Below are 21,370 nucleotides of genomic sequence, written 5' to 3'. Positions count from 1 at the left end.
CCGTAAGACCTTTCATTTGAATCAGACAAAAAGAGGATTAGAAAATAGAATTGGAGTGTGATATCTTTATTCGACAAAAACAAATCTAGACTATAAGGAAAATGGAATTTATTTATAGTTGGAACGGTATCAGAGTTGGAACATAAGTGTTTAAGTTTCTTGAGTTGATATAACACATTTTGTCAAACAAAAAAATGAGACCCGTTGAACCAAAATAGAGAACTATCGTCAATAATCGTAATCGAATACTTACTAATATGGAAGAATAAAGGTACCGGACGGAATGAAAATGAGCCAAACAATCGACAATGTATGTTAGCAGAATGTGATACAATTTAGTTGGAAAATGACGTTTGCTTGCTATCTTCGCTACATAAGGCCAACTTTGGAAAGTCTTGTATAGATAGTATTCATCGTTTAAGTATCGAAGAACGATTTCTAAACGAAATCCATACTTCGGTTACTTTCTATCAAGTTGCTAATATAGGTTTGAAAAGGCAATCTGCTTCGAGTAATGTAGCTAACTCCTGTTTTCTAATATTCTATCATTGTTTTCTATAGACTACTGAACAGTTTAATTACAGATTATTTACTCCTCAACGATCTTTGAACAAAGGGAGAATACCAGTCGATTTATATATGCCTGATCACATTCACAACTGCCAAGATATGATGGTTAAAATAGATATGCGATTAAGAGCTAATAAATCACCCAACTAAATTCAGTTCATTATGCGACATATTGCTTAATCTAACCTACTTAATATAAAAATTCATTTGACTAGGATGTTGACTAGAATAATAATTTACTCTCAAACCTTCAAGGCGGCTTATATTGTTATGACATGAGAGCGTAAAACTACGCTTAATTCCTCATACGTTTTATTCCCTATCATTAATAGTATTTCAAATCCCTAGTTTTTTTTGTAAACTTTTTTTAAAATAGTGTTTGCTTCAAAAGGAATCGTTCAATTCAGTTGTCTTTTGCTCTCTTTAGCCGATTAACAATTCGGTATTATAGCTTATACTAATAAATCCGAAACGGGGTTCTGACTACTGACACAAATCTAACAGCATATTGTATGGTACAAAGCAAACTTAATCCGTACTCGCCTTTTTTATCTAAAGCAATTTTTACATCGCATGACTAGAAAACATTACCTGTTTGCTGAAAACGTTAGCATATCACATTACGAATTTCTCCTAGCATCATTGAATACTGCACACAGCCGACGAACTGGATCCGGCGTGATCAAGCCTTCGCTTCATGCCTTCTAAGTAGACCTCCCGATTGAAAAGCCCAGCCGCCAGTGGTATACTTTAACGAGAAAAAATTACAACATTCATGAAAAGATCGCGCAGTGCCTTTTGAGTTCCTGTTGTGGTCTTATAGAACTAAGGTTTAAAATTTGAGAACTGCAAAGAAATTTCACAAATTTGGAATAATGGTTGGATAGATTTATAAAAACAACATCAATTCAAACGAAAGGTCTTATGAGTGCTGGGGAAATGCTTTGTATCTAAGGATGGTATGAGTCAACAAAACGGATCTAAATAGCATTATATTTAATATTTCTGTATTAGAATTCCATTTCCACACAATTTTATGACAATTGTATGATTCGATGAAATGGCATTCGGCGAAATTACCCTTTAAGCGAATTGCCTTCTTACGGAATAAAATGAGACGAATTCACCCTGATCCATAGTAATGACATGCGTTTATATCATTAATCTAATCTAGACTAAGACTAAGCGATAAAAATCTGAGCTGAAGATGTATTGCCTACGAACGTTAAAAATCTGTACAAAAATCGAAAGCTTACAGCGGCTTACGTCAAAAAGAAGTACAAGGAGTTGAGAGCAGATGAGAATCTGTAGACCCACCTAAACTGAACGAAATACGGAAAACATTACGATGTTTTGGAAACGTACTTAATCTAGCAATGAGATGATACCTTGTTTATCACTCCATATGTGTTATTTTTGTACCACTATTAATTGGCGTGTATACGTAATCCCATACAATTTTCAATTTAATGTAAAATACTCAGATTTTCAAATATGAGTATTATTCTGGAAATGTGGAGTGTCATGAAATTTTGTTGCTTATATTGCTGAACATGACTGAGTATTGTCACCTGGATAAGTTTCAAACACCCAGCTACTGCCGTCCACCACCTGGAGGCAGAATCCCCCAGAATAGATCACCGCGACCCAATGTGACATTATCCCAGTTAATGAATAATATTCTAATTTTAACTCATTAATTAAAATTAGGAAATGCCTTAGGTATCTTAGAGTTTAAGTGCTGTGCCTTACTACTGTGGGCAAAAAATAGTAAGACTTTCATTTCAAAATTCTTTATTTATTCTACCAAATCTATCTCGTTCCCTTCAGAGTAATCCCACCCCCCTCACGCCCTTAACACACTTTTGCCAACGCTTTTTCCAATCCTGGAAACAGTTGTTGAAGTCAAAAGTCAGGAATAGCTTTCAATGCGGGTAGCGATTTACGTATGATGTCTTCAATAGACTCAAAACGGTTACCCCGGACCATACGTTTGATTTTACTGAATAGCGAGAAGTCACACGGAGGTAAATCAGGTGAATATGATAGCTGCGGAACGGTATCTTTCAAAACGCTTTTTACTGATCCTTCCGATATTTCAACGATCCCAGTAAGGTCTCTGACTGTTAATCGTCGATTCTCGAGCACAAATTGACGTGATCATCATCAGTTCCAGGGGACGGGTATAGCGTGATGGGATAGTCGATGCCTTTCACGCAGCCCGCCTGGGTTCGATTCCCAACCCCGCACATAGGGTCAGAATGATTTTCTGGTCCGAAGAGGCGAATGACCTAAGATGTTAAAGCCTCTATAAAAAAAAAAAAAAAAAAAAAAAAATCATCATCAGTTGATGTTGATGGCCGTCTTTGACGTGGTTCGTCGTCAACGTGTTGTCGACCCTCTTTTAACAACTTGTACCAACTGAAAACAATTACTCACGACATACAATTATCACCAAAGGCCTTGTGCAACATTCTGAACGTTTCGACATCAGAAATTTGATTCCGCACACAAAATTTCATGGAACTTCTTTGTTGAATAATTTCACTCATTGTAAAAATTGCCGATTGCTCTTTTAATACTTCAGAAAGGCAGATGTATACTAAACACTAATGAATATTTTGACGTGACACTTGGCACATATGTCACTGACAGTCTTACCAACCTAGAAAAACTTATTTCGACGAATGAAGTTTCTGCGCGGATTATAATTCAAAAGTCTACTTTTTTGCCCACGGTAGTATATTATATTATATTGTTGAAAAACAATATGATTGAGTACACTGAGGTCTTTTTTTACGCGGGGGATAAGTACCGCATAAAAAACACTCAAAAAACCGCGTAACTTCGGAAATCCGCGTAACTTCAGAAATCTGATCTCCAGATCTGGTGTAGTCCCAAAAAAAAATTATTTGTGAGGATAGACTTTTTGGACATAGAAAAATTTTGAGCCTTCCAAAATCGAACTTTTTTTTTGATGCCGAAAAAAAAACCACGTAACTTTAGAAATCCGCGTAACTTCGGAAATCGACGTAAAAAACCGCGTAACTTCGGGAATCCCCGTAACTTCGTAAATCCGCGTAAAAAGAAACCGCTTTAAAAAAAACCGCGTAAAAAGAGAATGAAGTTTTGTTCTTCGAGTAATTATAATTATAAACAAATGCAATCGCTTTAACGATCCATTCTGTAAACTGCGTCCATTAGCAGAATCCTTTCTATGGTGAATGCCAATGCGATTTTTGAGATGGACGATCGATGAAAGACCATGCGAGAAATTCTTGATAAATTTCGGGAATACTTTTTGCGGAGTCATAATCTAAGAACTGTACTCGAAGAAATGCAACAAACGAAAATCAATACAAAAATTTCATTTCATATCAGATATTTTAGAAACTCAATGGGAATAAATGAACATATAGTTTGTTTATTCAACCCCCTCTTCTGGGATAAATACCCGCACCTACGACTAAACACTACTATTTTTCACACTCTTTTTCAAAGTCACTCTTTCTTGTCTTGGATGTGCCTTGTCGTTTTTTGAAGACCAGTTTTCCGAAACTTTTCCTTTCTTGTCGAGTTTGGCGGATTTGCCTCATTCGGTACAAAAACAAGATTAGATTAAATACCGTTTATGTTAGCCGGTTTACAAAAACAACAACGTTGGCTTCGTACCACTCCATCACCGGTTTCGCACGATACCAGATCCACCCAAAACAAAGTGTCACCTTCATGGGCCCAGAGGACGAACTGTAGGGGCTTCTAGAGGTATTCTTCTTTATATAGTTGACCGTTTGTGGTGCCGGTCGTTATGTACGGCTTGTTAAACTTACCGCACCTTCAGACCGCCTGTCACACCAAGTACTTCTTGGCAAATCATTAAACCTCTTCTTTCGCAACTTCTCCGGAACAACCAGAGGGGACTTGTCGACGAAAAATTCCATACAGGAGATCTACTTGGTGATCGCTGTATTGTACGTTTCGGTTGCACCAACCATTCGCGATATAGCTTCCAGGCGCGAGATTCGCTCATCGTATTTTATTTATTGGTTTGTTTAAACACCTTCGCTTTATTGCCTGTTGGATGAACCAATCGAACGAATTGACCTTTTTGGCCTCGTGCCGAATCAAATTGTATCGATTGTGCTTGAAGTAACCACACATCGGTCGCCCGTGTACCGACCTAATTTCAGGTGTTTTTGTTTTGTCGTGTTTACGGCAGCATTTTTGCGCGAATCAACCTACATCCGATTTCCGAAAACGTGGTCCCGCTAAAAAGGGTATTTAAAACTCTACAAAATGGAATAACGATTTCGAGTGTAACATTAGTTTTGTTTTTGTATAACATCATTGTTCTCAAAAACATTTATTAGGGGTTGGCTGACCGAGTGAAATGCTAACCCTTTTCTGACCCAAATCGGACATCATACTATTATGAATATTAGGGAAGATATACCCAAGGAATAAGTAATGAAAATAAATTTAAATTATTCCCAAATGGAAATGAAAGATTAGAATCATTACAAGTTGGTAATTGTTGTTATGAAAGATGATTCAAAGATTATATTCCAATATTAAATACCATCAAAACATTTAGCGTTTAAAGATCCTGACAGGATTTGTCACAGGTTGACTCCGAACAAAACTCGTCCATCAGCATAGAATCTGCTCCAGATGTAGACGATAGACCCAAATTTTGACCGATTTCCCAATAAAATCAGCATTAGAAGAGAAAAAACGTAAGCGCGTACGCTGCGGGTCGGCAAAGATCGATAAAAATGTCACTTATGCCGTCAAAACGAAGCCTAAAATAGTAAAAAGCGGACTACCTAGTACCAGTTCGTACCTTTATTAACACAAAATGGTGAGCGCTAACTATTTCATCACAAATAAACGTTTCTCATTTACGCATTTTATGTGTTCATATTTTGTCAAACTCTGCCAACCTACCCCAGCGCTGGGATTAGTTGGCCGATTTTTTTGCTCCACATTTGATTCTTGTCTTTTTCCCTGATTCAGAAATAAAAAACAGATATGTGTTCAAATGCAAAAGCGTGCTCTAAATTGAAATCATCCTCGAATGCTGGTCCAGATGGAATTCCCTCTTTAGTATTAAGAAAATGCTCGAGCAGCCTATTAATTCCACTATCGATACTGTTCAACATATCACTTAATTCAGGAACGTTTCCCGACATCTGGAAGAAATCATTCATTTTCCCTGTGTTCAAAAAGGGAAACAAATCTGATGTTTCTAATTATCGTGGGATAGCCGCGCTATGCGCCGTATCCAAATTACTTGAAATTATTGTTCTCGAATTCGTTACGCATTACTGCAACAACTACATCTCTGAAAGTCAACACGGTTCTATGCCAAATCGATCAACTTCAACGAACTTATTATCTTACACATCCTTCATTATTCGATGTCTACAAGCACGTCGACAAGTTGACGCTATATATACTGATTTCTCCGCTGCTTTCGACAAAATAAACCATCAAATAACAGTTGCAAAACTCAATAGGCTTAGATTCGGCGGATCACTACTTAAATGGCTACATTCTTATCTAATTAGTCGAGAAATGTCAGTAAAAATTGAAGACTGCATTACAACACCTTTCGCAGTCTGCTCTGGAGTCCCTCAAGGCAGTCACTTGGGACCATTTTTATTCTTGCTCTACCTCAACGATCTCAATTTTACATTGAAATGCCACAAACTATCTTTCGCAGATGATTTTAAACTATATTATCCATCAAAATCACCTGACGACACCATATTTTTGCAGTCACAGCTTGATATATTCGTGAACTGGTGTATTAGCAATAAAATGGTTTTAAATGCCTCGAAATGTACCGTTATGTCGTTTACTCGCAAACACTCGTTAATTAGGTACGACTATAACATTTCGCAGAATGTACTTAAACGTGAGTCTATCGTTAAAGATCTAGGTGCCATTCTTGATATCAAGCTAGATTTCAAAAGTCATATCGACTATGTGATTTCTAAGGCATCCAAGCTTTTAGGTATCGTTTTCCACATCACCAAGAGCTTTGTCAATGTACATTGTCTAAAAGCATTATATTGTTCTTTAGTCCGCTCGACACTTGAATATTCAGCTGTTGTCTGGTCACCTCATTATCAAATCGACATAGAGCGGATTGAAGCCATTCAGCATAAATTTGTTAGATTTGCCCTGCGTAACCTACTTTGGAGAGATCCTGCTAATCTTCCTAGTTACATAGATCGCTGTAAGCTTATTGACTTGGATCGGTTATTTGTTCGTCGAAATATCTCCAAGGCAACTTTCGTTGCTGATTTACTTCAATCACATATCGACTGTCCCGAGCTTTTGCAGTTGATTAATCTCGACATTCATCGACGTAATCTACGTTCCCACCCCTTTCTCAGATTACCTTTTGCAAGAACAAATTATGGGTACAATGAACCATGTGCCGAACTTTCAACAACTGTTCCAATTGTAAACTAATTTTGAGACTTATGTCATCGGTTGGTGTTCATTTATATTAAACCCATACAATTACACTATGGGTGATATGGAATTCTCAAACATTGCGAACGTGAAATAAAGGCAGTCTTGATCTAGCGATTAAACGAGATAGTTCATTTTGTTTAGCGATCCGAAATACCACTTATCGTACGCCAGATCTATTAGTCGTTGAGTTTGGTTGTGAAGATAGTCGAAAGTTCGTTGGGCCATTAGTAAAGATTGACCAAGTTGGAAAGTCGGATTATCATTTACACAATGTTTTCGACTTTCATTTATCTCGAAATATGATCAAACGATTGTTTCGTAATCACTTGTCGGATTAGGCTTACGATTAGTATTTGTTTTGTAACCGACAATATTATTTTTCGTTTAACCCCCACTTCGTCTCTCCACCATCTTCATTGGACACTAACTAGATTTGCTCGCAGAAATTAACCCGGTCGTCCCTTCCTCTTTTTCTCTGTCTATCACCATGCTTTCTTCGATCACTAATTAGATCTACATGCCGATTCTTGCATCGTCGTTTTCCTTTCGTTCCACCACCTTTTTAATCACTAATTAGATCTACATGCCGATTCTAACATCGTCGTTAGTCCACGCTCCTTTACCACCTCCTCCACCAACCCTGGTACTCCATTCGCCTACCCACCTTTTTCTTCTCTCTCACCTTTTAAGAAAGAGCACTATTACTGCCATGTAATGCTTGGTGTCATCAACATCAAGTTATAGGATTATAGATTCAGTTTTCATTGTTAGCTTTAATTATTAGTTTTGATTGTTAGCTCTAATTGTTAGTGTTAAGTCCAAATGTATCTGTTGGATCATTGTAATCTGTTGATACTGATGAGGAAGTCTCTTCTACGATTCGGTGAAACACGCAGAAAAATCCCGATTGTTAAACCAACAAAACGATTAGTTGCCCATCAAACCAAGCAGTAGTTGTTCCAAACCGACAAAATTCGATTTAAACAAAAAATGGTTATGGTTATTCCAAGAAATGTTGGTTGTTAAAAAAACATTGATTAAATCAAACCAGAACTGTTATTGTCACTATATCAACAAAAAATTCGCTAGAATTATCTGGAACTTGTTTATTATAACAATATTTATTTTTACTGCAGAAAGTTTTGATTTTTTGACAATATTTTCGTCATTCCAATGAAGATTCTGAAACTGTTAAATATGTGCAATGACCTCTTCTCTCAATATTTTAATGTTCAGTTAAAATATTTAAAGCGCCAAACGCTTTAATTTTTGAAAAACTCTTTATCAAGTTATCAAAAACTCAAGTTATCAAACCAATTGGATTTATGGTACTGACAATACTTTTTATTGACAACAATATTGTCACGTGTAAGGGCCACTAAAGACTGCCCAGAAAGTATGGACGCACTTTGATTTCACTGTAAATAATTCACAAGTGTTAGATATTCAAATTTTATTCGATATACTGATAATATTAGACTACAACAACAGAATATTATTCTCAACATTTGCTACTTAGCCATTGCACAATGGTCCGGATCCACAATTTAGGGGGACAAAAACATTTGTGGCTTAGCCTTATACTTTAGAGCTATGATGTCTTCGGAACAAATGATCAGTGAAAGATAAGCCATATTTTGAAGCATATGGTATTAGGGTGGTTCTAATTATTAGGGTGATGCAAAAATTATTTTCCGTATGTGTGGAGATAGAGGACTGCATCTTTCGGCAAAATTGTAAGAAAACTTATATCAAGCAACTTTGCCGAAAACACTATTGTAGTATCTCTAACGGTTTAAGTATTACAGCTATTTTAATAGATCAACTTAGGGTGTTCCTAAAAAATCAGATTTTTTGCTCTAGCTTTCTTAATATTCACTTCTCGATTTTGGTGTCTTTGAATATCTTTTAGAGTTTGTTGAAACCAATTTTTTCATGACTAGCGCATTCAGGTAGCGTTTTCTGAACCGAAGTTATGAGCAAAACTAGTTCAAAAACAGATCATTTTTAAACTGCTATATCTAACATTGGAGCAAACGAAAAAAAAATCGGTTTGTTTCATTTGATAGAAAATACTTTCGAGCATGTTTATAGAAAAAATGGCGGAGGAGATATTTTTTTAAATTTTTTAAATTGTGTTCAAACATTGGGTTTTTTCATTGAAAAATGCTCTTTCATGTAAGACATTTATTAGCTATACATATTAAAATAAGGTATTGCTGTCTTCTAGCGTGTTAAAATTAAAAATGTTAATTCAGCTGCATAATCGGGAAGATGGTGTACACTCACGTTGGTTGTTACTCTATTCGATAATGCTATTACAGGATCAGACGTTAAAAGAAATCGTTTGAATACATCCTCTAGATTCACTAAACGATTGAAGTTCTGCGGATGGAACTGCCTATACTTGCGAATCGATTTATTTCGACTCTCTTGCACTTCCTTACTATACATACCAATAGGAAGCAAAGCATGTTTTATAATTGCAGTCCCATGCACCAGAAGTTTATGCACGGTTGGCGACAGAGCATACCATCCATACAGCTCCACAAAACGAATTCTCCTGGAAAGCAGGTACCGAAATCTTCACATTGCTGTTTATCAACGTTAAGATTATCAAAAACCGTTCAAGTATATTTCCATTTAACTCGATGATTTGCGCTACTGTGTTATATTCTTTGAAAAATCTACGGACCCAGATACCATCATTCGAGTTGCCGCCTCCAGGTAATGGTTCACCAATGCTAGACCCTGTCAGCTTGGAGCGAAATCAATCTTCAGTATAGGAACGCCATCACACGGCATCACATTCAACATATCATGTCAATTGTGTGGGTGCGCAGTGCTGCTATTTTGGCGCGCAAGATTTTGACGTTTATCTTCCCTACTTCAATGTACGAGATTCGATGCGGACTCACCTGAGGGCACCATGCTCGCAAAAAAGGATGTTTCCAATGATTTAATCTAAAAATGTGCGAGCTGGATATCTTGTTAATATGATGTCTTTGCTAATACGTAACCCTAGCCGCTCTTTTAATGCCGTTAGAATGTTTGTCTCTTGCTCCTTGACATGCTGATTTTGTCGGACACGCGCCATGTCGGTTTCTCAATGTGCAAACAATAACTCACTTTTAGCCAAAGTACCATAGATCGAATCATTGCGTGCAGAAGCGAAATTCCAAATTGATATTTGTTTGGATTATTCTCATTTGTTTCAGTTCTTGAAAAATTCAGAGCTTTTCCTGAGCGCTGTATTCAAACGATTTCTTTTAACGTCTGATCCTGTAATAGCATTATCGAATAGAGTAACAACCAACGTGAGTGTACACCATCTTCCCGATTATGCAGCTGAATTAACATTTTTAATTTTAACACGCTAGAAGACAGCAATACCTTATTTTAATATGTATAGCTAATAAATGTCTTACATGAAAGAGCATTTTTCAATGAAAAAACTCAATGTTTGAACACAATTTAAAAAATTTAAAAAAATATCTCCTCCGCCATTTTTTCTATAAACATTCTCGGAAGTATTTTCTATCAAATGAAACAAACCGATTTTTTTTTTCGTTTGCTCCAATGTTAGATATAGCAGTTTAAAAATGATCTGTTTTTGAACTAGTTTTGCTCATAACTTCGGTTCAGAAAACGCTACCTGAATGCGCTAGTCATGAAAAAATTGGTTTCAACAAACTCTAAAAGATATTCAAAGACACCAAAATCGAGAAGTGAATATTAAGAAAGCTAGAGCAAAAAATCTGATTTTTTTAGGAACACCCTAAGTTGATCTATTAAAATATATGTAATACTAAAACCGTTAGAGATACTACAATAGTGTTTTCGGCAAAGTTGCTTGATATAAGTTTTCTTACAATTTTGCCGAAAGATGCAGTCCTCTATCTCAACACATACGGAAAATAATTTTTGGATCACCCTAATAATTAGAACCACCCTAATACCATATGCTTCAAAATATGGCTTATCTTTCACTGATCATTTGTTCCGAAGACATCATAGCTCTAAAGTATAAGGCTAAGCCACAAATGTTTTTGTCCCCCTAAATTGTGGATCCGGACCACTGTGCATTGTAGACTAGCTGGCGCACCTTCTTGCGAACGTTGCTCATTAAATTCCGTACAGACTTCTTGGCGATAAGTTTTGACACTTTTTTCCAATCTTTTTCGAACTGTTGAATGGTTTCGGCTGCGGAGACATGTTTCCTAAGATGTGCCTTCGTTAATGCCCAAAATTTTTCAGTTTGTTGAAGTTGTGGGCAATTTGGTGGATTCATGTCTTCAGGGACGAAAGTGACATTTTTGGTAGTATACCATTCTACCGTTGATTTTGAGTAGTGGCAAGAAGCAAGATGTTGCCAGAAGACAACAGGATCCTTGTGGCTTCGAATCATGGGTGAAAGTCGTTTTTGTAAACGCTGTTCATTGAAGCAGTGGTGATGAAGGGTTTCGAAATCTTACCGCAGCTACAAATTGCTTGCCAGACCATAGCTTTCTTACCAAATTTTTCGACTTCAATCGATGTCTCGGACTGGTTTAACACTTGCTTTTCTCGTACCGTATAATATTGTGGTCCCGGCAAGAATTTGTAATCGAGTCTCACGTAGGTTTCGTCGTCCATGATTATGCAGTTCAAATTTCCAGCAAGAATCGTATTGTACAGCTTTCGAACCCTCGGCCTGATCGTTGCTTCTTGTTTTGGACTACGATTTGGTTGTTTCTGCTTCTTATAGGTTCGAAGATTCAAACGTTCTTTAGCACGAAGAACATTTGACTTCGAAGTGCCCACTTGTTTGGCCACATCCCGAACTGAAAACTCCTTCTTTTGCTCGAACGCCTTCAGTATACGTTTGTGGGATGCGAACGAGTTGCATACCACCCTGAAACGTAGGTAGCGACAGTTGTCAAAAAGAGTGAATTACCGCGTGCGCGGAGCTAAGCAAGAGAGAATAAATATTACAGTCTTTAATAGTAAAAACGTATCTGATCTTTATTCAACCGGTTCGAAACACCACATTGGTGACCCGCGACGTCGCGAAACATTGAGTTCGGTTTAAGAACCCGTTCCTGGCTCGAAAATCACCTTCCGAAGGTAGACGAAAAAAAATCTAACCTCAAATATGAACGACAACGACGGCCAACCTCAAGCCGCTGCGCTTGCTGCTGTGGTTAGTGTTAAACTTCCGGACTTTTGGAAAACAGATCCGGTCATGTGGTTTGCGCAAGCCGAATCACAATTCACTTTAGCAAGAGTTACGTCCGATGAAACGAAATTTCATCACATTGTGGCTAAAGTTGACCAGTCGGTAATTTGCCACATCGCGGATCTGGTCACAGCTCCTCCGGTGACAAATAAGTACGATACTGTGAAGAAACGTTTAATCGACCGATTCGCTTTGTCTCCAGAAAATCGTTTGGAACGCCTACTCGGGTCGCATGATCTGGGAGACTTACGGCCGACGCATCTGCTATCAAAAATGCAGGAGTTATCTACCGGTCTAGGAGTAGACGACAGTTTACTGAAGATGCTGTTTATCCAACGATTACCATCAAGCATTCGTTCCATCATCTCTTGCCACGATGGAACGCTAGCCAAATTGGCTGAAATGGCTGATAAAATCGTTGACACGGTAGGTGGCCAATCATCTGTAGTCACCAACGTCAGTAAGGAATCCGTCTGTTCAGTGGAGAACAATCTTAAATCGGAAATCGACTTTCTCACCGCTGAGATTCGAAAACTAAAATCATCTGGCCGCTCGCGAAGTAGATCTACCTCAAGGAATCGGTTTCTGGCAAGCAGACAATCACAGAATGAAATTTGTTGGTATCATCGAAACTACGGCACTAATGCACGTCAGTGTCGACAGCCATGCTCGTTCAGTTCAAAAAACTAGCTTCATCCCAACCGGTCTCGGCGGAGGTTGGGGGAGTCCACGATGGCCGCCGTTTAGTTATTTACAATCGCACCACAAACTACCGGTTTCTTATCGACACCGGATCTGATGTGTCCATTCTACCGGCAACTAGACAAGAATGGAACGCTCGCTGCACATTCTTTGCACGCTGCAAATGGAACCAAAATCACAACTTACGGAACCAAATTCCTCAACACGGATCTTGGACTCAGACGTCGATTTTTGTGGAATTTTATCATTGCGGATGTAACAATGCCGATCATTGGAGCCGATTTCATTGCCCACTTCGGCATTTTGGTGGATTTGAAACATCAGCGTTTGGTAGATGGGCGAACCGGTTGAATGAAGATCAGATACGTTTTTACTATTAAAGACTGTAATATTTATTCTCTCTTGCTTAGCTCCGCGCACGCGGTAATTCACTCTTTTTGACAACTGTCGCTACCTACGTTTCAGGGTGGTATGCAACTAGTTCGCATCCCACACGTTTATCCAAGTGAGGGTTAGCAGGACCATTTTTTCGGCCCGTTTTCGGTTTATCCTCAAAGGTGTTATCCTCACCGAACTTCCTGATTGCATTTCGTACGGCTTTTTCACTTACTCCTTCTATTCTATTTTTCTTTCTTATTCGCGTTCTGTTCACCATTTGTACACAATTTTTCGACGTTGTTCTGATGAAAGTCCAAGCATTTCGAAACAAACTAATGAAAACGAATAAACAACTGCACAAGTGGTTAGAGAAGAGTGTAAACAACAGGACGCAGCCTTAAAAATTGACAGATTCTGAACCATTGCGAAATGGCAGCAGTTTTTGGTTGCGTCCATACTTTCTGGTACAGTCTTCATTGGATTGATGGTATTGACAATACTTTGGATTGACAATAAGGGGACGCTCACAATTCATTCGGTCGAGATCTAGAGATGGTATGTGCACCATTGAGTAACCATTGATTGTCATACGTGCCCCGTTAGTTTAGCGAGCAAACAAAAAAAGACATCGATCCATCTCTATGGATTGAACGAGCAATAAAATAAAGGTCTCAAGGTATGATTTTTTCGAATTACCGAGCCCCCTAAAACGTATCAGGTCTTAAATGGTGCCAAAACATTATTCTATTAAATAGCAGTTCAAATGGAGCCACTAAAACAACATAGTATATGTACTTGAATCACATATAAACGTAACATAAAATCAAACCTGAATTACTAACGGTTAAATTTACACTAAGAAGGAAAAAGTCGAAAACCAAAACTGATGTTTTCTACTCACGTGTCTACTCCGGGTCTAATTGTATTGCAAAACAAAGCCCAAACTGGTTTATGGTCCGAGGTGGTGATGCTCTGCACTGAATCGTACGCTAAGCATTTTACCGCTAATGGCGGATGTGTGATTTTTCCTCCCCCAATACTGTTAATGCGACGATGAACTGCAGTTACCGGTAAAGGTTTGAATTTGTATAGAATACGATCTGTGTAGGCTGGTGCTCGCTGTTTGCTGGATGTGTCAAACCGCTGGGTGCCAGGATCATACTAGAACGAAAGATTTTATGTTGTGAATGAAAAATCAGTATCGCTATTACCTTGTATGTCGGCGGAAATGTAATTTTAGCCTCCCGGAACCCCTTGAATGCGGCACCATCAGCTAGTACGGTCGTTAATTGATCAGTATGCATGAAACCATGCGGTAAGTGGGATGGAAGAGGGAACTGTGTTGTTTCAATCCAGCGCATCAACTTTTCCCGTGGTTCACTTAAACGAAAATTTAAATCTCCACACCAGAAAACACTATCAAAATTCTGGGTAACATCTTTGTTCCTATGCTTAACGGAAAGATTTCGAGGCAGCTCTAATGCATGAATTATTTTTTTCACGTCCGAAACTCGTTCTTTCACTTTTTGCTGGTGCGCCGTTAAATGAGATGTCACAAAAAGAAAGGATGTTCCGAACAAGCAAAACGAAATAGCAACAGCTCCTTTAGTCCGGAATGCTGTTCCCGGTCTAACCGATAAATAAGCATCTTCTGGTTCGGAACAAAACCATATCAAATCTCTTCGAATGAAAACTGCTAAATGAAGAGTTCCAAGACTGGTTGAATGGAGCAAAATGTGTGATGGGCCCAAAGTCTCCTGCAGAGTAACTTCCCACTCGAATCGCTCAGAACATGATTCTTGGGTTCCGAACACAATTATATCAGGCACGTGCTCAATAGCGCTCGGTAGAACAAAATCATTCATTTGCTTTGGTGGACTTTGTCCATTCATGTTCCAAGTGCCGACGAATATAGACACCTCTCTGCTGGGAAGTACCTTATCCAGCTCTGATGAACCCAAAAGCGACGTTACACCTAGACGACCTTGTAGGAAATTTCGCTGACGAGCTTTATCGGCTGGTATCAGATGCAAAACATGCGCCGCCATCAAAGCTTGCTTTGCCAATGAATCCGCACTGGAAAGATTCACTAGTTGTGGTTCAGCTTCATTATCCGTACTCATAGTATCAAAAGACATTGATTTTCGACTGTCTTTTTCATCTATACCTGGAGGATCTTCATTTTCTGCAATATTTGGTGAACTATAATGTTGTTCCATCTTTTCATAACCATCCAATTTCGGCATTGGCGGCAGAAAACGATCCTTGAACCGCGACTTACTGCTCATGACAGCTCGCTGGGTATGGTTTGGATACTCTCGAAATACAACCGGTTTAGTGACTATTTTATGTTCAATACTTGAATCACCAGCAGATATACTCTCATCAGCACACTCACTGGCGGCATGCGCACCAAGTCCAAACTCGAGTGGTCTACTTTGTGCCCCATTCACTACTGGACTGTTTCCCTCATCAGTTCTATTTACCAAGTCGAGCCTTAGTTGCTGTCGCCGTTTATGCTGTTCTGATTGTGAAGACCGGACTTCTTGACCAATCGAATGACTCTCACACCCATGTGGATCAGAAAAACGATTCTTTTTCGGGGAACGCAATAAACTTTCATCAACTGAACAGCACAAATTAAATGAGCCACTCAATCTGTTAGATGGACCACGAGTTTGAGAACAAGAATTTCTGAAAAAAGTAAAATGTAGATTTGAATTAAATGAAATTGTATTGTTTTCATGTAGAAGCCTAGTGTAGTTGAGCCTAGAAACGAGATGTATTTGCGCGTCCTACATGAACGATAGTTTTCAACAGGTTACCTAAATTAGGCGACAAGTTTTATATTTACGCATGAGAATAACAATAATTAGCTTGGCACTGCACAATGCCGTTCGTTACATAAATAGTCTACTTCCAAACAAAAGTTTAGCTCAATTCAGAAAAACTAAGTATATGTACACATTCGTAATTGAATCAGTACGTGATGCATCTATGCATTCATTATCATAATCATTACGGTACAATTTTATAACTATAAATTGATTACCAGCAACAGTGGCAAACAGTCTAATTTTATCTCTCAGACAGTCTATTTTTTTTCTTTTCTTCTCTTGACGTACAATACTAACCTTATAAACAAATTGTTGTGAGCTTTCTGTGATGACGACGAGGTATTCGTAGTTTTTGAAGAAGATGGGTCGGCTAAAGAGTTTGTAGTAGTAGTGGACGAAGTCGACAGCAGGTAATAGGAATTTTCGCTTTGATTAGAAGAATCTTGCTTGGTAATTTTGTGGGCGTTTTCAGTTGTTGCGATAGTTTCCTGCTTTTGATGTGCAGCCGTTATATTATCTGATTCTAGTTTATTGCTAAGTATGTTGTTAACCGAATCTGATGTGACTTCGTCTTCACCAGCCGTAAATTTTTGAGGCTCCACCCGCGAGGAACGTTTTGACAGTATTCCTAGAAAAGGGCGCTTTCCCTTTCCTTGCTTAGATGTATCTTGTTTATCCATCCGATCTATCGAGTTATTCAATAAGTATATCTGAAAAAGTGCATCTGACTTATTAAAAAAATTAAATCACACGAAATAACTATTTATTTACATACCCGAATGTTTATCTCAACAAATTTCCTGGTAACGAGATCAGTGCACCGCTATCCGATTCCGTTATATAACGAAAAGCTGGCGGTAGTTCTAACAGTCCTGGTAAAAATGACGTATAAATCAACATCCGCGACACGACCAATTGGCAGTCAAAAAGGCCAACAATGCTACGACAATGATCATCAGCACAATTAAGAACGTAGTGACTGCTTCGACCTTGCCCTTGATGTGGTACTTGTAGCTTTAAACGATGCTGATTCTGTTGATCCATATTTTCCGAGGTGGAGCTATTTTTAGGCTCTCCGCAAACGTGTGGTTGCTTTCGAAAAGTGTTATTATGGGTGTTATTATTGACCTAACAGGTGTTAAAATATTGGAATGTGTATGATAACTATAAGCAAACAGGCTCCAATTCATGACGTTCATGTTTGAAGATTACGTGTGCCTTCTAGAAAGACGCATTTAAAATCAACCCGATATAACTTTGTCACCTAGTAAGCGAATATCTTTGAATACAATAGTGTTTTGTTTACGTTTGCTAACAGTAGCGACCACTTGCTCACAATCAGCACCAAGTGGGTGGAATTAGTGGGTGGGGGTTGATTTTGTATAGTATTGAATATTAGAATTGATACAGATAATTTTCATCACCACAATGAGTTGATTTATTAAGAATCCGAAAGTTACACTTGTATTTATATACATAACGCTACTAAACGCACAAAATTGATTCTCAGCAGCATTAATTTAATCCTTATTTATTGTCACTTTTTATACTTTACACTCTAATCCAGGAGTCCCAGATAGGTTGGAATTGTTTGCACTTTTCATATGTATCCATGCAAGCAATCAATTTTATAAGTTAGGTGAGCAAATTTGAAAATCTGATTTTAATATGCCAATTTTGATCAATGCTTGAAAATACTTCAATAATCTGTATACGACATTGTATTTGCAGCCTCCAAAGAAAATTCGAAAAACGTACAAATAAATCTGCAAACCTTGCACAAGAAAACATGTCATAAAAGAAGGGTTGTTTACCGATTGTTGAGATTTGAGCCGATATTTCCCAGTTAAAAATCCAACAAATGAGTCGCCAATGTATTAAGTTTTTTACCGTCACTGCTAACCCCAATCGGATGAACACATTTTGACAGTTCAGCAGTACTGTTTGTAAACAAAAATTTCTTTTGTTTGTTTATTGACAATTTGGATCAGACCATTTACGGTCCGTAGCGCCTAAATAAAGCTTTAAAACATTTGTTCACGATTGAATACGGTTCGTTTTTGATATTTATTAAATAAAAGTGACTAGTTGCAAAGTGTAAAGATGATTGTTTTAGATGTGCTCTTCGATTTTTGTTTAAGCTCAAAGCTGTTTGTAAACAGTACCGCTGAACTGTCAAGGATGAATACTCGTTCATTTGTGTCGTCACGATAAAAAACCTAATACACTACACTACACTGAAACGAACGGTATGGAAATTCCAAGTACATTCGGATCACCTTGTTAAAATTTACACTGGTGGCGAGATTTTTCTATGTGTGAGTGCGATAATCATTTGGTTTCCAGAAAAACAGGAAGTTGTGAGGAATAAAATGTAAACATCGGTCGTTGCAGGATAATCTAACGAATCACTTTTGTACCGATAATTCACGAAACATACAGATTGTTGTATCTGCGTTCAGAATAATAAATTCTTTCCGTATAACTGCGCTTTACTATGAAATATTTATCTAGATATTATGTAACATTAAATTAGTCTGTATATGCCAATGACAATCTGAAAATACAAGATAAAAGTATGGTCTCTTCTTCGATTGAACTTCAAACAAGCAACATGTTTTCTTTGACAATTATCGAAACACCTGAAAAGTTCTTCCCAGATACATATGGTTTCGGACATTATAAGTGGCGACGAGAAAAGGTGCGTTTCTATTGCGCGCGTAAGGCTGTAGGCTACGAGTAAAAATTTTCGACGTGTGAAGAATAGTGATGAAACGGCCATACTCTATGCGTCAGAAGAAAATATAGTGGCGTGATTTTTCGCTTTCAGCGGCAATGACTGTGTATTTTTTATTAGTAACGGAAAAGGTTCCAGCCAGAAAATTAATAAATGTGCGAATTATTGTACGAACTGGAAATATTTCATTGCTTCGATCATTTGTATTATAGCGTCAGAAACGTCAGTTTAATTTTTCTTTCCATAAAAAGCGGAAAAAGTTCCGATAAGGAAGTTAGTGAGTGTAAATGATCTCAATGGACACCAGTGCGAGAGCGAATTCCTCTCGATGATCCGTCTGAGCATCACGGGTTAGCACGCTGCTTTGGGGATTCGTTCTGAAGCAACAAATGGTCACTCATTCTCGTTTTGCGATCCGATTCTATACGGGTAGTGGATAATGGCCATAGAATTCATATTCATTCATTTTTCATATTGCCGCTTAATCTAACTATATGCATAAGATCTTTGTATAAGTACTTTGAGAGTGACAATAAACAATCATTATAATTTTGAATTTGTCTACGAATACTGGTATTCGGAGACCAATAAATGCAAAACCAAAATTATTGACTGAATTTCAAGAGCGAAAAGTAATACTATTGATATTTTTTCTAATGAAAACATTCAAGATTTCAACTTAATTTCATATGCGAACACTTTGACGTGATTTGTTTACAATTTCGGCATATCGAGTGATATCAGCACTAAATCGTTATCAGCATGCGGCATCGCAATAATGAGTGTCAGAACCACAGATGCCCGGTTTGCAGATGCATGTTGTAAACAGACTTCGTAGTTTTGCAGGCTTTTTGCAGATTTTCGAAGTTTTAGACAATCGTTCAATTTGCCGAGCTTTAAAATTGCGAAGTGCTTGTTTTGTTTTCACTCGTCGTATTCACAAAAAACACTTGCATTGAAACCTTTCTAGTATGCAGAAACGCAAAATTGTACCTTCCATATAAATATTGTAAATGTAAATAAACTTGGGTTTCACTCAACGATATATTTTATTGAAATAGTGATAAAAGAAAATTTGGTTTTGTGTTGCAAATATTGTTGCTTGAAACAACAAAACTAGATATTTGATTTTTCTCAGTGGATTAGTATGGATCAATAAATATTTTGATAAATCTAACAAACATTTTACTAGTACGTTCCTGCCAATTTCTTGATAAACAATTTCATAATAAATTCAACTTACAAAATCAGTTCAAAATGAAGTAACTTTTTATTAAGTTACAAATAGTCCTTGTAGTCCTTTGAATTTATAGACTCGGCAGTTGAAATAAATGATAAGATGTTAACTTAAAAAGATTAGTATTTCAACTTACGCTTTCGTGTTTGTTAAAACCATTCCATTTTTTAAAGAGTAAAATTATTTCTTTCGAAATTCATTTTTATATTTATAATATTCAAAATATTCACATACCAAAATCAAGCCCTGGTATATTACTTCTTATAGTGTCCAATGATTTGGTGCCCTTTCAGTCCGGTCAAAACAGAGATAACCTGCATCAAATGTTTTTTGAGGAGAAAACGTGTTATGGAATGATATGCACCTTCTAATAATATTAATTACGCTTAATTACTTAATGCTTACGCTCGGATTGTTGAAAAGCCCCAAAAAGAAGGAATAAGCAGATAAAATTTCACTTTTGAGACGACTAGAAAACTTTTCTGTTCATTCACTGTTGAAAATCCAGCTCTGCCCAAGTAACCACGACGCATTATAACTGAACGAGCCGTAGAAGCCGTATTTGCCGGTATCGAAGGTATTTCTTCCCGTTCCTCTAGAACGGCACCAAAAACCACTGGAGAGGTCTTTCACGTTAGGTTATCACTATGCTTTCCACCTTCTTCACCGAAGGCCAGGATAAGTTCTTAAATGCACTAACGAGTGTCCAATTGCACCAATCTCTTCGTAAATGCAACTATTTGCTTGCCTAACTTAAATCACCAATTCACTATTTATGCAATGGACTTCGGGATCATTTCGTGATTGAAACGCGTTGTTCGCACTTGATCTTGGATGAACCACATGTATTGAAAACGACTTAATTGTTTCACAAACGGTATGTGCGAACACTTCAAAGGTATATTTGCTACTGGTTCTATTGTGGTACAATACAATTTCGGTACTATCGCCTTAAATCAATTCTCTCCTTTTCTATCACTTTACCTATCAGTATTAATTCGGTTGGGTGAGTTTAGTGGTTCGATTTTCGTACTATATCATATACTGTTAAGCCTTAAATTTAAGATCAGTTATTTAGGTTAGCAGTATTTCAAGAAATATTTATAAAGAACTTATTAAGTAATGTTTAAATCTTAAGACTAGTAATGATTATTTACAATAAAAACTGTACTTGATTTCATTTAAGATCAGATTACTGATCA

General features: G+C 37.5%; 1 protein-coding gene across 1 annotated transcript; it reads right to left on the bottom strand.

The window, feature by feature from the left end:
- Window positions 1–123: 123 nt before the first annotated feature.
- Window positions 124–17,780, bottom strand: LOC131435560 (inositol polyphosphate 5-phosphatase E). The gene is made up of 5 exons (XM_058603577.1): window positions 16,970–17,780; window positions 16,492–16,904; window positions 14,569–16,051; window positions 14,259–14,518; window positions 124–1,318 (listed from the first exon to the last, which is right to left on the bottom strand). Exons 2-5 carry the CDS (start codon window positions 16,872–16,874, stop codon window positions 1,210–1,212), a joined length of 2,235 nt encoding a protein of 744 aa, XP_058459560.1. The 5' UTR covers window positions 16,875–16,904; window positions 16,970–17,780; the 3' UTR covers window positions 124–1,209.
- Between the last annotated feature and the right edge of the window lie 3,590 nt (window positions 17,781–21,370).

The sequence above is a fragment of the Malaya genurostris genome, chromosome 3 (assembly GCF_030247185.1).
Source record: "Malaya genurostris strain Urasoe2022 chromosome 3, Malgen_1.1, whole genome shotgun sequence".
Taxonomy (NCBI): domain Eukaryota; kingdom Metazoa; phylum Arthropoda; class Insecta; order Diptera; family Culicidae; genus Malaya; species Malaya genurostris.
The sequence above is the reverse complement of the archived record's forward strand: the minus strand, read 5'-3'. Positions and strand labels throughout refer to the sequence as shown.